The sequence below is a fragment of the Vipera berus genome, assembly GCF_964194415.1.
Source record: "Vipera berus genome assembly, chromosome: 1".
NCBI lineage: Eukaryota > Metazoa > Chordata > Lepidosauria > Squamata > Viperidae > Vipera > Vipera berus.
In genome coordinates, this window is record NC_138202.1 from 120,688,973 (window position 1) to 120,704,628 (window position 15,656).

The 15,656-nt window shown below is 38.6% G+C and overlaps 1 protein-coding gene across 4 annotated transcripts in view; it reads left to right on the forward strand.

Moving 5' to 3' along the window:
* NUP160 (nucleoporin 160) overlaps positions 1-15,656 on the forward strand; it is a 43,507-nt gene that overhangs the window by 25,661 nt on the left and 2,190 nt on the right. For 2 of the 4 annotated variants that reach the window (XM_081336936.1, XM_081336935.1), the window contains exons 20-34: positions 1,581-1,737; positions 2,222-2,291; positions 2,605-2,703; positions 3,290-3,409; positions 3,530-3,625; positions 4,244-4,338; positions 4,977-5,073; positions 5,157-5,262; positions 6,723-6,883; positions 9,546-9,606; positions 10,079-10,189; positions 10,536-10,659; positions 12,101-12,202; positions 13,305-13,446; positions 14,917-15,042. In XM_081336936.1, coding sequence (XP_081193062.1) covers positions 1,581-1,737; positions 2,222-2,291; positions 2,605-2,703; positions 3,290-3,409; positions 3,530-3,625; positions 4,244-4,338; positions 4,977-5,073; positions 5,157-5,262; positions 6,723-6,883; positions 9,546-9,606; positions 10,079-10,189; positions 10,536-10,659; positions 12,101-12,202; positions 13,305-13,446; positions 14,917-15,042 — 1,667 coding nt within the window. Of the gene's footprint in view, positions 1-1,580; positions 1,738-2,221; positions 2,292-2,604; positions 2,704-3,289; positions 3,410-3,529; positions 3,626-4,243; positions 4,339-4,976; positions 5,074-5,156; positions 5,263-6,722; positions 6,884-9,545; positions 9,607-10,078; positions 10,190-10,515; positions 10,660-10,769; positions 10,897-12,100; positions 12,203-13,304; positions 13,447-14,916; positions 15,043-15,656 lie in introns of those variants that run through there. The other 2 variants (XR_014027626.1, XR_014027627.1) reach the window with 2 other exon arrangements.

Sequence of the window (15,656 nt, forward strand, 5' to 3'; positions counted from 1 at the left end):
AAGAAAGGGAGAAAAAGAGAGAGAGACAAAGAGAAAGAGGGAGGGAAATGAGGGAGAGAGAAAGAGGGAGAAATAGGGAAAGAGAAAAAGAGAGAAAGGGAGAGAGAGAAGGAGAAAGGGAGGGAAATAGAGGGAGAGAGAAAAAGGGAGAAAGAGGGAAAGAAAAATAGGGAGAGAGAGAAAGAGGGAGAGAAAGAAAGAGGGAGGGGGAGAGAAAGAGAAGGAGAGACAGAAATTAAATTAGTAACATGATTGTTAAGTGAATCTGGTTTCCCCACTAACTGCTTGTCAGAAGGTTGCAAAAGGCAATCACATGACCCTGGAACAATGTGACCATCATAAATATGAATCGATTGCCAAGCATCCGAATGTAAATCACATGACCCTGGGGATGCTGCAACGGTCATAAGTGTGAAAAATGGTCATAAGTCACTTTTTCCAGTGCCGTCGTAACTTTGAACAGTCACTAAGTGAATCGTAAGTCAAGGACTACCTGTACTTTATCTTTTTTTTTCTTTTTTGGGGGGGGTGTCAAGTTTTTGACACCTTGCTGGGCAACTGGTGGTACTCGGACATTGCCTTGTCCTAAAAGTGGTACAATGGATGAAAAGGTTGAAAAGCCCTGTTTTAGTATACCGATACTATTTGGTTCAGAATATTTTTTTCTTGTTTTCCTGCTCTAAAAACTAGGTGCGTCTTATGGTCAGGTGCGTCTTGTGGTCCGAAAAATACGGTAACATTAAAATCAGAATTAATTTAAGATTAAAAGGTTTTAAAATTGTGAAAGTAACATACATTTCAAAACGCTTTTGCCTTTGTTCTAGTATTTGTTTTAATTTTGTGTTTAATTTCAAATATTAATATTAAAGATTTTTCCAGTTGATCAATAATGTTATTAGATTGCTTAATCAGATACATTAAGAAATCACAAAATATTGCTCAGCTGTTAAAACTGATGAGATCGTTTAAACATTATTAAACAATGTTTATTCTTACTATGAACTTCTTGCCCCACATCCCATATGCCCCGAACATCTTGCGTTTCCATGGCATCATCCACTTTCTGGTGTTTTTGCACTCACCTGCCTTCCACTTCCCTGATATTCTGTGCTCATGCTAACCAATGCACCCACTTGCATGCCTGTGCACACGCTACAGCACCTCCTGTCCCCTGGCCTCCCCCAACTTTTGCATAGCCTACGCTGGACTTCCCAAGGCATTCCCTGGCTTCTCCCACCCCACTTATGAAAACCCCCACAATCTTTGCCTGGGATTTACACAACTTCCTGCTTATTGATCCACATCTCTTAAGGTTATGATGACAACTGGGATTGTTGGGATTGTCATTGTTGCAGTCTTGTGATGTCACGCTTAGCAAAAGCAAGTTCCAATTGCTGTCGTAACCCAAGGACTATCTGTATCTGAAAATAAAACATCTTTCCCAACATAGCTTTATCAGAAATAGAATATAGAATGGAAAAATAATTTAAATTGAAAGACTGTTTGGTGACTAATAATACGTTCTGAAAGTTATTGCTCTGTAATTGATTTTTACAATATATTAAAATATTTTTTTCTAGTGTCAAGCCCTCAAACAATTGTGGAGCTCTTCTTTCAGGAGGGAGCCCGGAAACACATAATATCTCAGCTCTTCCAGTCTAATGCAGCCTTGGATGAAACGTGTTTGAGTTGGCCTCAAATGTTTTCTGCCATTTCCAGTTATCTACTACAATTTTTGTATCCTTTCAACATATCCCTGACCTGAATAATGGATAATGGCTAGGCTTTAAAAAAAAATTAAACTTGTATAATAGCCGTGAACTTTCCATTTTTCTGCACACATGTGCATATAAACAAACTGACCTATTTCAAGTTGTATTGCAAAGCATCTTTTGTAGAGATAGTAATGAGTTCAGCTAGGAACCAGCCAGAAATAGTTTAACTGGAATCAGCTGTCAGTTCTTTTTCCCCAGAAGACAATGAGATATAGTTGATCAAGATTGGCTACTTGTTGACTTCCTAGTTTTTGTTGCGCATTTTCCTCCTTCCTTTTTGCATTTTAAATAGTACTGTTTCATTATTCATTAACATTTTTATTCATTTTTTGAATGATTCACTTTGTAAACTATACTGGAAATACAGTTTCTTGCTCTGAATTTACATGGAGGGCCACTGTCTTGTCATAAGTCGAAGAAACCTATATTCCTTATGCTGTCTTCAGGTGGCCAAGTAACCCTAGCTTCCTCTTCCCAGAATGTTTGATGGGGGCTTGTCAGTATGCTCAATTACAGGTGAGATCTCTACGTGGAATACCTTTGGAGTATTCTTTAAACAAAACATAAGCAAAGTAACTGATGTAATTGGTTATTAGTAAAATGCTGAGATAGATATAATCACTGAAAACTTCCTGCTCTTTCTTTCAGCTGATACTAGTTGTATTTTGGTTGCTGAAACTTGAATTTCAGAATGTATAACCCAATTTAGTTAGTTGGTAGCACTGGGTAGCACATATTTTTAATTGTATTTTAGTGAGAGATTATTATTTAAATCCAATGCAAAGTAAGATTAACCTTTCTTTGTCTAATTGCTTTATTTGTATATCAGGAATATATTCGTTTGCTGGAACCTTGGTGTCATGTTAATGTGGGATCATGTCGTTTTATGATGGCACATTGCTATCTTGTTACAGGAGAAGAACACAAGGTAAATTTATGTTTGAAAATGTTTCATTTTCTTTGGAAAATACTAAGTGATAGGTAATGTATTAAGGGTTGGTTTGTAATTAATCATCACATTCAAGAAAAGTGTTATTTTTGAAAGTTTTGATGAATGTAGAGTGATCTAATTTTTTAAAAAATCATCCAAAAAAGAAAAGAATCAACTGCATAACTATCAACCTTGTGTCATTTACATCAGGGGTGTCAAACTTGCAACGTTATGTGACGTGTTGCAACGTATTGTGACTTTTTTTCCATTTCCGGCAATAGGGTGGGCGTGGTTTCGGCATGACGCATCTGGCCTGCAGGTCGGCAGTTTGACACCCCTGATCTACATGTTGTGATAATTCTATATCACAACTATCCTAAAGAGATGATTTTTTTTTTAAAAAAAAATATGGAACTGTATTGGAATACAGAGGGTTAAAACACTATGTATGTATATGGTTTTGTGGATTGTGTTCTGCTCTAAGAAATACCTTTTGGTACAAACATATATGAGATTGACAATTTTTATAGCTAATTTTGTAATAGTTTTTGTGACTTTTTATGACTTCTGTTTTTTCCTCCAGGCACTGGACTGTTTCTGTCAAGCTGCCTCAGAAGTTGGAAAAGAAGAGTTTTTAGATAGACTGATTAGATCTGAAGAGGTAGAAATGGCTTCTACTCCACAGCTACAATATTACGATAAGGTATTTTTGTTACTGAGCAAAAGTAACATGATCTCATTGTGCTTGCAATTGCTGCATATCTTTAGAGTATAAACAAAGAGTGAAAATAAAACGTTAGTGGCCAAATAACCCTCTCCCTAGGTTTTGCGCCTCTTGGACACCATGGGTCTTCCTGAACTGATCATTCAGCTGGCTACTTTGGCAATCACTGAAGCAGCAGATGATTGGAGAAGTCAGGTAGGAGGCTGTTGTGATTCAGGGTCAGCCTGTGGGTTCGGCAGTTGGGTTGGACGACTCAGAGGAGGAGGGGGGTGTTGAAGACCTTGCTGAGGGGGTTGAAGATCTTGCTGATGATAGCCCTCAGCCAGGCCCCTCCCACTTGGTCACCACGGAGACCCAGCTGTGTGAGCCTGACAGCGTGGATGAAGATGACCCACAGCTGGCCCTGTTCAAGGACGCCTGACGCAGGAGGCAGTCAATTAGGAGTAAACAGAGGAAGGCAATGGGGCTTCTCGGAAGGAGGCAGAGAGAAGCCACACCCTGAACTCTATATAAGGGGAATGTCTGGGAGGGCTGGTTTGCTGAAGGCAACCGCTCGGATGGTTCATGTTTCTTAAAGCTCCGGTTTCTTGGTTCGCGTCTTGTTTGTTTTTGTAGCTATAAATTTGGCAGGCGTAGTTCCAGCCTCTTGCCGTTTGTGGAGGGGTTGTCCCTGCCTTTTCTGCAGGGCCGGTAGCAGGCTGGTACAGAACAGAGGCTAAAATGCCTATTTGCCTCATACAGGATTTGTTTGTACCATCTAACTATTTTTTTAATTGGCTCTGGGTTATCATATCTACTATATTTATATTGCAGGCTACCCTGAGGACTTGCATTTTCAAACATCATTTAGATTTAGGACATAATAGTCAAGCATATGAAGCTTTGACTCATAATCCAGATCCAAGCAGGTAATGATATATATCTTCCAGTCACATCTATGAATTATGTCTGCATAATTTTATAAGTTTGTGACAATAGCTGCTTATTAAACCATGATGTTAAGGATAGGGCCTGTGGGAGAGCGCTGTTGAATTTTCATTTTCTTTAGTTCTTGTTACCAAAACAGTTGGTTCTGTTTTGCAGAAAAAGTGAACGTTTGGTCATTAATGGAGGAACAAATTGGTGTTCAAAATTAGCCCATAGTTTTTGCACTTCAGCATTAATCATGATTCATGAACCACTGCACAAATTCCTCTTATTGCCCTGTTTTTAAGGGAAACCGAATTATTTATTTAGTGGGTTGTTTAGATAGAAACATGTGACTGTTTTAACCACCAATTATGGATTCTGTTATTCTCTGCTTTGATTGATGTATTAAATCTCTTTTTGTGAAAGAACTAGCTGTGTGTAAATGAAATTGCTTAAGTAGAAGGTATTTATAATCAGAATTGTATTTTGTGTGTATGTGTGTATAATACGGGCTTCTTCATCTGTGCCTATATTAGACCTCTTGCTTACAGAGATGATGGTTGTAAGATAAATTTGTGTATGAACCTTTTGCTTCATCTCAGTGTTTGAGAAAAAAACAACAACTTTTCTTTTCCAGGCAACTCGATTGTTTACGACAACTAGTAGTAGTTCTTTGTGAACGCTCCCAATTGCAGGATCTTGTGGAGTTTCCATATGTGAATCTTCATAATGAGGTATATCATCTATTCTCCTTAGTAGCAAAATAAAGTTACACAAAATATTGGGCTATGTTTGATAAATATTATTTGTTTTACAGGTTGTTGGAATAATTGAATATCGTGCTCGGGCAGTGGATCTGATGACACATAATTACTATGAATTGCTATATGCTTTCCATATTTATCGTCATAATTATCGGAAAGGTATGAGGGATATATAGAAATGTTGCCTCATTCATTTTTTTAAAAAAATACTTTTTTGGGTTTTTTTACTGTAGTTTTAAAAAATATACAAAAGTGAGCAAAAACAGGTTTTAAAAGGTAATAAACTATCCAAAGGATAATCCTATTGTTAAGTTATATTACCAAAAAAACCACAATAGAACAAACAATAAAATTATTAAAATTATCATGTTAAATTTGTATCAGTCACCTGTATTTCACATATCCTGTATGCTGTATTTAGAGTATTGATTCATGTGGCATTTGTCAGATACAGGTTTCCTAAACAATAGTTGTGCAAAAGAACAGTTGTAGGTCCTGTAGTTTGTAAGGGAGAGTTGGCAGTATGGATGTTGTTAGTGTCTTCTGCTCCACCGTTTTCCTGTGTGTCTTTCCCTGCATTTTCCTTATTTGTCTTTACCTTTAATTGTAGGAAAGCGTAGAATGGAAAAAGAGCTTCACATGCATTTCTGATTTGGTCAACAATTCATGGGAGAATCTAAGACTCAGCAATGGCTTATTTATTTCTCCTTTTCCTGCCCCCACATAGGGGAGAGAGGATAAATAAATAGGCCATTGCTGAGTTTCAGAAGTTTCATCCAAGCATAAACATTGCAAAACTTTACAGTCTTAAGATTCTCCCATGAATTGTTGACCAAATCGGAGATGCACGTGAAATTCTTTTCCGTTCTATACATATTCCCTGAGTTTTTATTCATTTTCAACTGGGAAGTGTATGGACTTCAGCAGCACCCAGGGAAGGGAGAATATATAATAGTCCAAAATCCAAAAACATGAGAAGCACCCGACTGTTTACCTCTAACAGAGAACTTCTCTGTTTAATGGTGCTGTTTGCCAGCAATAACAAACAGTGGGTTGGTATTAAAAGATTAAATTTTAAGGCACCAGGCTAGAAAGAAACCAGGAGACCCTGAGTTCTAGTCCTGCTTTAGCCATGAAAGTCAGCTGGGTGGATGACCTTGGGCCAGTCGCTTTCTCTCAGCCCAACTTGCCTCACAGGGTTGTTGTTGTTGCTGAGACAATTGGAGGAAGAAATATTAGATGTCGCATTGAATTGTTCACCAAAATAACAAGGGTGAAATGTAAATTAAATCAATTTCTTTTTTTCCTCTTTTCTTTCACATTTATATCAGTTCTTCTCTTATATTTGACCTGGAAAAGCACAATTTGTGTTTGCTGTCTTAGAATTAGAAACTCCTTTTTCAGGTGGTTAGCTCTTGCAGGTACAAATGTCTCCTGTTTTAATTTCTGTTCTCTTGAGATGTGTAGGATTTGATCTGGGATAGAGACACTTTTTGTCTTACAGTTTTCAAGCTAGTTCTATATATGTTGTTGCCCTATTTTTTTCTGATCTGAAAATGATAGGATATCAGGAATAGGAGAGCTCTTGTTCTGATGGACGGATCTGTTTCCTTCCTCAGCTGGAACAGTAATGTTTGAATATGGAATGCGCCTTGGCAGGGAAGTTCGCACTCTTCCCGGATTACAGAAACAAGCAAACTGTTACCTTGCAGCTATTAACTGTTTACGGCTGATTCGCCCTGAGTATGCATGGATAGTGCAACCAGCTTCTGGTGCTGTGGTAAGAAACTCTTTCAGGATTTAATTTCATTAATTTCTCTCTCTGAATTGGTCTTTGTTGCTGTGTATAAGCATATTTTAAGGTTTCAGCAATCTTGGTCGCTACTGTTGGGCCTCTATGCAGTGTTATTTCGCAATATATCTTAGTGATGGAAGTGTAATACACAGTCCGCAAATACCTTTTCATTGGAAATGGTCCAAGAGGTGACTGATATTGGAATAGTCAAGATAATATTCCTTCAGACTAGCCAAATGTTTATCACAAGATTGTCAAGGATTCTACACATCCTCTCCATGATCGCTTTTCATTGTTACTTTCTGGGAGGAGGCTTCATGGTATCCGAAGCAGAACAACTAGATTTGTAATAGCTTTGTACCATATAGTATCAACATTGTAAACTCTCAAAATAGTTTTTTCTGCTATGTATTCAAGATGGACTATGATTAACGTCTGTGTCTGTGTGTTTTGGTGCCATTTTTGCATAATTTGGCATTTTTGGATAGTTCTGCTATTATTACTATATTTTATTTATTTATTTATTTAATACTATTTCTATACCGCCCTTCTCCCGAAGGACTCAGGGCGGTGAACAGGGCAAGAATAAAAATACAAATTACAAAAGTTAAAACAAGATTAAATAAATGCCCACATACTAAAATACATCATTAAAACCTAATAAAAAACAGTAGCAAACCCCCCCAATCCCCTCATCAGGCCAGGCCAGCTTGTTCAAAAAAGTATGTTTTTAGCTCGCGGCGAAAGGAGCGAAGGTCGGGCGCCGTCCGGAGCTCAACCGGTAGCTGATTCCATAGCTCCGGGGCGCCCACAGAGAAGGATCTCCCCCTGGGGGCCACCAATCGACATTCTCTGACTGGTGGCACCCTGAGGAGGCCCTCTCTGTGGGAACGCACAGGGCGGAGGGAAGTCGATGCCGGCAGCAGGTGTTCCCTCAGGTACTCCGGACCCCTGCCATGTAGGGCTTTGAATACCATTATTATCCTTGGGATGGTGATATTTTTTGATGGATGGCATTTTTCTTTCGAGAGCAGTACTTTGGAATTTCATTTTAATATGTGCCATTATGTAATAGTGCAAGATTATTTTAATGCTTAAGGCAGGAGAGAAAAATAATTTTGCCTCTGAATCTGACACATTTCATGCATGGGATTCATTGTGACCAAAGCAAAAACACTTTAGTGTCAATAACTACAGGTAATCCTTGACTTACGGCCATTTGTCCAGCGACCGTTCAAAATTATGACACTGCTGAACGAATTGTGGTTACAACTGATCTTGGAGTTATGGCCATCTCAGCATCCTTGTGGTCACATACGTGATTGTCATCTGGGTCTGGGAAAACCGTTCACTCTTACAACCAATTGTCAAGCATCCTGGGATCATGTGATCACAATTTGCAATATTCCCTGCTGTCTTCCCCAGAAAATCCTTGGGGAAGCCAGCATTATGGGGCAGGTTTTAGCATAAGTATCTCCTGTTGTGCATCATCTCCGGCCCATCTATGCTCATACTGCATCAGCCACTTGCATACCCCTGCACACCCACTCAAAGCAGCACTGCACCCCCACATACCCTCCCTAACCCACATGGCGCTTCTTCTGCATCCCTGATCTATGCAGTGTCTTTGCACCCTCCCCAACCTGTGTACCATTGCACTTCTGGCACACCCCAACATGCCCTCTGTAACCCTTCCTACCTGCAGGATACCTCTCAAGAACCAGTGTGCATCCTCCCAAGCCTTTCGGCCTCGCACTGGCCACTTGTGCCCTCCCATGCCCTCCACAACCTGCACGGCACCTTTTACCACCCACACACACCCTCAATCTCTCCCCGAGCTGGTAGCAGCCACTTACTTACAGGTCTGGACTTGCAACTTCCTGCCAGCTTTCTCTTTGACTGTGGTGTGGGAAGCTGGCAGGAAATTGCCTCACTAATGACAGTGACACTGTCTCACTTAATGATAGCAACTGGGGCTGCAGGTATAGCCGATGCCAAGCAATGCAGTCAGGCTTTGCATCTACATCACTTAGTGACAGAAATTTCAGTCTCAATTATAGTCATGTCAAGGAGTACCTGTACAATTATGTTACAAGGAAATGGCAAATTTCTGGGGCCAGTATAAATTAAACAAAATAAGCAAACTTGCATGTCTTGTACCCATTTTATTCTTCTTTCGTGATCCAAGTTCTCAAATAATTTGGTGATTTTTTTAGGGGAATCAAAGAAGAATGTGGAATTAGGGATAAATTAGACAGCAGGCGACGGTGAATAATATAATTTGAGGGAACCATGGTATGAAAACTTTGGAGTGTGTGTGTGTATGCACATACATACATACACACACACACACACACACACACACACACACACACACACACAAACACAAAATACTTGAAGCTCTTGGGTAGTTGCTGATGTATTTTCAAGGTTTTAGCCAGTCAGTTGAATGGCATGAAAACTATTGACTTTGTAGCTAGAAGCAACATGGGTGCAATGGATAAAAAGGCTTCGTTCGCTGAGTATAAGGTAATGCAGTGAAGCTTATGATATGATTGAAGAAATAAACTATTTTCATTATGCATACTATGGATGCTATAAAGACTGAAGGCTTACCTTTAGAATGCTTATTCTGTTGTGATTCTAGTATGAACGTCCAGGAGCATCCCCCAAAAGAAACCATGATGGAGAGTGTGCTGCTGCTCCAAGTAAGTGATATATTTTACTATGAGTAATTAGAAATTGGTTTTTCTAAACTAGCTAGAGTTATATAAATTTGGTATGTGGGTCTGAGTTACATGGTTCTAATCTATACCATACAATACTGATGCAGAAGCTTACATTTTCTTGACCTGTTGTCAAGATCAGGCAAAAGCTTTGAAAATTTAAGAACTAGTCTAGGGAACTGAAGACGTTTGGGATTTCAGATTAAGTGTTTCCTGTGTTTTTCAGTGTTATTATTTGTGGCTAATGGAAAAAAAGGAAGATATGTCAATGGCAGCTTTTTTTTTTTTGCATCAAGAATAAAAAGATGGTGTGAACAACGTCATATTAAAAGCTTTTTCTAAACTCTTTAGAAACAAATTAATGAGATCATGATCTGAATACTGAATTATGTTCATGGTCTAAAGTGTTTTAAATTTATTATAATGAAGTATTAATAAATATTACTTGACACAGCGGGAAGTCATATTGAAATCTTGGAGCTACAGGACTTGGAAAAAGAATGTATGTTGGCTCACATACGGTTAACTTTGGCACAACATGATCCAGCATCAGCTGCTATTACAGGTAACATTGGAATATATATTAATAGCCCTCCAGCAATAAACAGTACTGAAACGTCCTTTTACTGAGTCTCTGGGTAGCTATTGTCTAGTGTAAAATTGTAATCTTTGTGACTCACACAACACTCCTTATGGTATTGCTCTGAATGTAACATAGCATTTTATTAAATAGATACCTGGCTCCTATATGCAAAGTGGGTATAAATCACTCAGATATGGTGTATTTAATTTTGTATTTGTAAAAGTTCAAAGTTACAATAATTTTATTTCTGAAACCATTCTATTGAAATTTATCCTTACATGTTAACACATATCACATTTGTTAATCAGCAGATTTATTATCTTCCCAGGAAACTCATTCCCCAAGGAGTTAGTTTCCCTATTGGTGCAGGCTGGACTCTTCGACATGGCTATTTCTCTCTGCCAGACTTACAAGCTTTCCTTAAGACCTGTGTTTGAGGGTCTTACTTTCAAGTACGTGACAAATTATTGGGGCTCTTTGTGGAGCATGAACGCTACAATATGTTGAATATTTCTTAACTTTTAAATGTTTTGTAAATTTAAAAGAGTTCCTTCTTTTTCAGTTGTAAACCAACATTATAAATTTTCTTTGCGTATAAATTGAGCCCTGCCAAGGGCTGGAGCGGAAGGAGATTGTGAGATGGAGGAAGAGAGTAGAATGTCATACTAAACTGCAATATGATTTGTTTGGTTAGTGATGTAGTTTATCTAGTGTGAATTCAGTGGATAGACTTTATTTATTTTATTTATTTTTGGGACTTATATGCCGCCCTATCTCCCGAAGAACTCAGCGGCTAACAACAATAAAAATACAATAATACAAAAGTTAAAAAAGAATTAAACTAGCAGCCCCAATAATAAGTTAAAAACATTTTAAAAATCCCTGTCAGTCCAGGTCAGCCTGATGGAAAAGGAATATTTTAAGGCCGCGGCGAAAGGACCGGAGATCTGGGGCCATCCGGAGCTCAAGGGGAAGTTGGTTCCACAGGGCTGGCGCTCCCACAGAGAAGGCCCTCCCCCTGGGGGTCGCCAGCCGACATTGTCTAGCCGACAGCACCCTGAGGAGGCCCTCCCTGTGTGAGCGCACTGGGCGATGGGAAGTCGTTCCCGGCAGTAGACTTTATATCCACAGTTGTGGTCATTGTCATTTGATGAAAAGTTTATAGAAATCCAGAAGGATTCTTTACTGGGATCAGTGTTTTTGTATGATGTTGACATGGCCTAGCTTTGAATGGGCCTGTTTTTTTGTTTTTGCTTTGTAGACCATTAGTGTCTTATGAAAACTTGAATGTATGATGAAGAGATAAGATGAATTCAACTTATTGTTAATGTTGGTAGATTTGATATGTACAGTAATTTCAAGGAAGAAGAAAATTCCATTTTGCTTTCTGCCTACGTAGGAGGAATGACTAGGAGCAGTGAAAAAAGAGCATTTGATGGATGGATAAGCTGATTCAATCATCCAAGAAACTCCTATCTCACCGCTCGAAATAATAGATGAAAATGATTTAAAATAGAGAGCCCTCCTACTGATGAAACCAGAATTAAGTTCAGACTTGAGCATTAGAAAAAGCAAAATCTATATTCAGTCCCTTAGTCAACTGGACTTGGATTTTGCATTATTTCTTAAGATAATCATCTTCATAAAATGGAATGGTGTAGATCAGGGGTAGGCAACCTTGGCTCTTTTATGACTTGTGGACTTCAGCTCCCAGAATTCCTGAGTTAGCCATGCTGACTCAGGAATTCTGGAAGTTGAAGTCCATGAGTCATAAAAGAGCCAAGGTTGCCTACCCCTGGTGTAGATCTTTGCTCCTTTGGCAAAAATAAATAATTTGACAGTGTTTTTTTAAATATTAGTTTTATATATTGTGCTTAATTGCATATGCTCTAGGTGTATTAAACTTCAGTTTGGAGGGGAAGCAGTTTTGGCAGAAGCCTGGGATTGGCTTGCTGCAAACCAGTTGTCATCAGTCATTACAACCAAGAAGAACAGGTAAAGTTGTATATTTAAATGGTGATCTCATAAATCTGCATGAAAGTAACATTCTTGCTAATAAAATATTCCATTTAACTGAACACATTTGGAAACTATGTTGAGGAACGTTTCTTTGTTTACTTACCAAATGTCTCTACTGCCTATCACATTTGCATGTGTCTGGACAGTTTACAAATAAAAGAATAAAATGATATAAAAGCTATAGTTAAATACAAGTTGAAAACCACATTAACAAAGTTAAAAGGAACAGTGCAAACCACTTTTTATTCTTTAAATCTTGTAACATTAAGTGCAAAACTCAATGGGATTTGCTGTGGTGGTCCTTCATTGCCAAAATTTTATGTACAAAAGCTGAACGAACGATTTGGGGAGAAGATTCTCCATTCTAACACAAATAGATAAACGAAGCAGAAAAGAAAAGTAACAATAGCAGAAAAACATTTTAAAAAAATAAACTGAAGAAGTTGTGCAGGAAGTACCAAGATAGCCAAGTCAGGTTACATGAATTTAGAACAAACGCAACTTAAATGGCACCAATAGTAAGATCTGCTACTTAATGCAAAACAAAAAGAGCACAGGAATACATTGGAACTGGCAAAATCTCAGCTTAAGTGAGCCTTTTACCTATTGTGATAAAAATGGCAGTTAAGGGAAAAGTTCTCACTGGGACTGGTGCATGTGGGAAGTGGGTAGACATCAGGGATGTTTCCCTCTGTTCTTGCAACTATCCAGTCTTTGCTCCTATGCGGTTCTGTGACGAACATTTAAAGATAGTTGGGCCTTATAAATGAATCATAATGGTTAAAGAGCATTCATAAAAATGTTCATCCTTTATTAAGACTAGAAAAGTCCACCTTAACGTTGCATTTAGTACCTTAAAAGTAAGCAAAGCGGTATGTGTTAAAAGTCTAGAAAAGTCAGAAATCGTGTTAGTTGGAAAACATATCATGATACCCAAAACCTTTGAAGAAAAGTGTGTGTAAGTGTGTGTGTGTGTGAGAGGGGGGGGGGGGCTACAAACATGCATAAGTGCATATTTAGAAAAAAAAGGGCGATAGCATTGATAGTATAATAAATATATTCCAATTGTTTATTGCAGCGCAACAGATGAAGCTTGGCGTCTTTTAGCCTCCTACCTGGACAAGTATAAGTCAGAGAATAGCCCATACCACCGTTGTGTAATCAATAAGTTGCTGTCTCATGGTGTTCCCTTACCTAACTGGCTTATCAACAGCTACAAAGTAAATAACTTCAGTTTGTAGAAAATTAATTTGAGCTAGGGCAGAGTTTCCCAACCTTTCCAGGTTGGTGGCCGGGGGGGGGGGGGCAGCCGCATGCACATGCACGAGCACCTGTTGCTCACGTGAGTCCTCAAGCGCCCACATGCGTAGAGCCACAAGCGCCTGCGACGCTCACGCGAGTAGGGCTCTACACATGCACACCAGCGCGTACCAGCCAGCCACTCACGCCACCTGGTTGCAAATAGGCCATGGACCGGTAGTGGGCCACAGGTTGGGGACCCCTGGGCTAGAGAATTCTCATTAGCAATTAACTGTCAAAAATTAGTAATAGATTAGAAAGTACTTTATTTGACAGTAAATTACAGGTACTTCTCAGGTTATAACAGTTCAGTTAGTGACTGTTCAAAGTTACAACAGCACTGAAAAAAGTGACTTATGACCATTGTTCACACTTGTGACCACTGCAGCATCCCCGTAATCACATGATCAAAATTTGGATGCTTGGCAACTGACTCATATTTATGGTGGTTGCAGTGTCCCTGGATCATGTGATCACCTTTTGTGACTCGACAAGCAAAGTCAATGGGGAAACCATATTTATTCACTTAACAGCCATGTTGCTAAGTTAACTGCAGTGATTCACTTAACTATGGCCAGGAAGACTGTAAAATGGGGCAGAATTCACTTCACAAATGTTTCACTTACAAAAGAGAAATTTTCGGCTCAGTTGTGGTTGTAAATTGAGGACTATATATGTTTTTCAGGTAATAAACTGAATAGGGACTGGGTTTTTTTCAGCTAGTATAATGTAATATTTTTCAGCAATTAAATTAAAAAACAGAAATAGGCATGCCAGCTTTCAATTCTTGGATGATCTTTCCTAACCATGTTTATGAAGTTGCTAAGATCATCAGACAGAATGAGAACCATAACAGTATAGAGCTTCTTAAATATTGGTTAGTGGCCCAGAAGAATATCATTAGGATCTCTAGCTATATGTGATAGAAATAATACAGACAGATTCTTCATAGCTTGTAGTGTAGGAGATTCATCCAAATGAAGAAAAAGGGTAATTCTAACTCAGTAAGTTGAAATTCCGTTTTTCCCCAGCATTTGTTAAATAAATTAAATAATTTGCAGATTTTTAAGATGGTGAAAATAGGAAGAAATGTGCACTCCTCAGAAAAATAAGAGGATGATGGACATTTGGGGTGGGTGAGCAGGTTGGACGTGTCACACTTAAAGTCATGGATTTTTTGTAGCAGCAGCCAAATAGGAAAGACATTAGGAAGATCAGGGTGGTATGAGACCTGTTATGGCTGCTGGTATCATTGGCTGCTACTTTACTCTATCCCCTCAGTACCTCTACCATAACACTTATTTTGGTGTGAACTACATGGAATTATCTGGGTCCTTATGCAAGGAGAGTATTGCTTTAACTTACGATGATTTCCGCTTGTTCCTCTATAGAAGGTAGATGCTGCTGAACTTCTCCGACTCTATTTGAATTATGATCTCCTAGAAGAAGCTGTGGATTTGGTGTTGGAGTATGTGGATGCCTTACTTGGGAAAGGACACGATTACTTTGGAATTGAGGTACAGGGGATATGTCTTTATCATTCCTTCCCCTCGAATGGAATAAAATAATTAAATATTCTATAATGAAAGCATCTTATTGCAGTAGATCCTTTTAAAATTTCTATCTGTATGCTGGAATATGGCTGAATTGAAGTATAATGCAGACAAGCTTGTGGTCTTTTAAGGAGGAGAGAAATGGGCAGGATTTTTTTTTGGGGGGGGGGGAAGCCAAGTTCACAGTCTGTATTAAACTTAGTCTTTCATATCTAGGGAGCTGTCTCAGGTCTGATTTGGAAAGAAATCCATGTATTGTTTATGTAGTCTCTGCCTGTGGAAGTAGTTTCTGCTGGTTGAATGGGAGACAAATTCTCTTCCAATATCAAAATCTATAGAAGGATCCCAGAAAAAGAGTACATTGAAATAATATATTGAGGTGGTTTATGAATTGAATATATTAAGTTGTACATGCACTCTTCTCTCTGTGAATCTTAGCAGCTAATTTAGCTTGTTTATAGAGATTGCTTCAGGTTTTTCCTGACATTGGCAAGAATCCACATACCTTACAAAGAGAGATAATGTAAAGTAATCCATGACTTGTTTTAGATTTGTTTCTCTTCTTAGTGATATGAGAA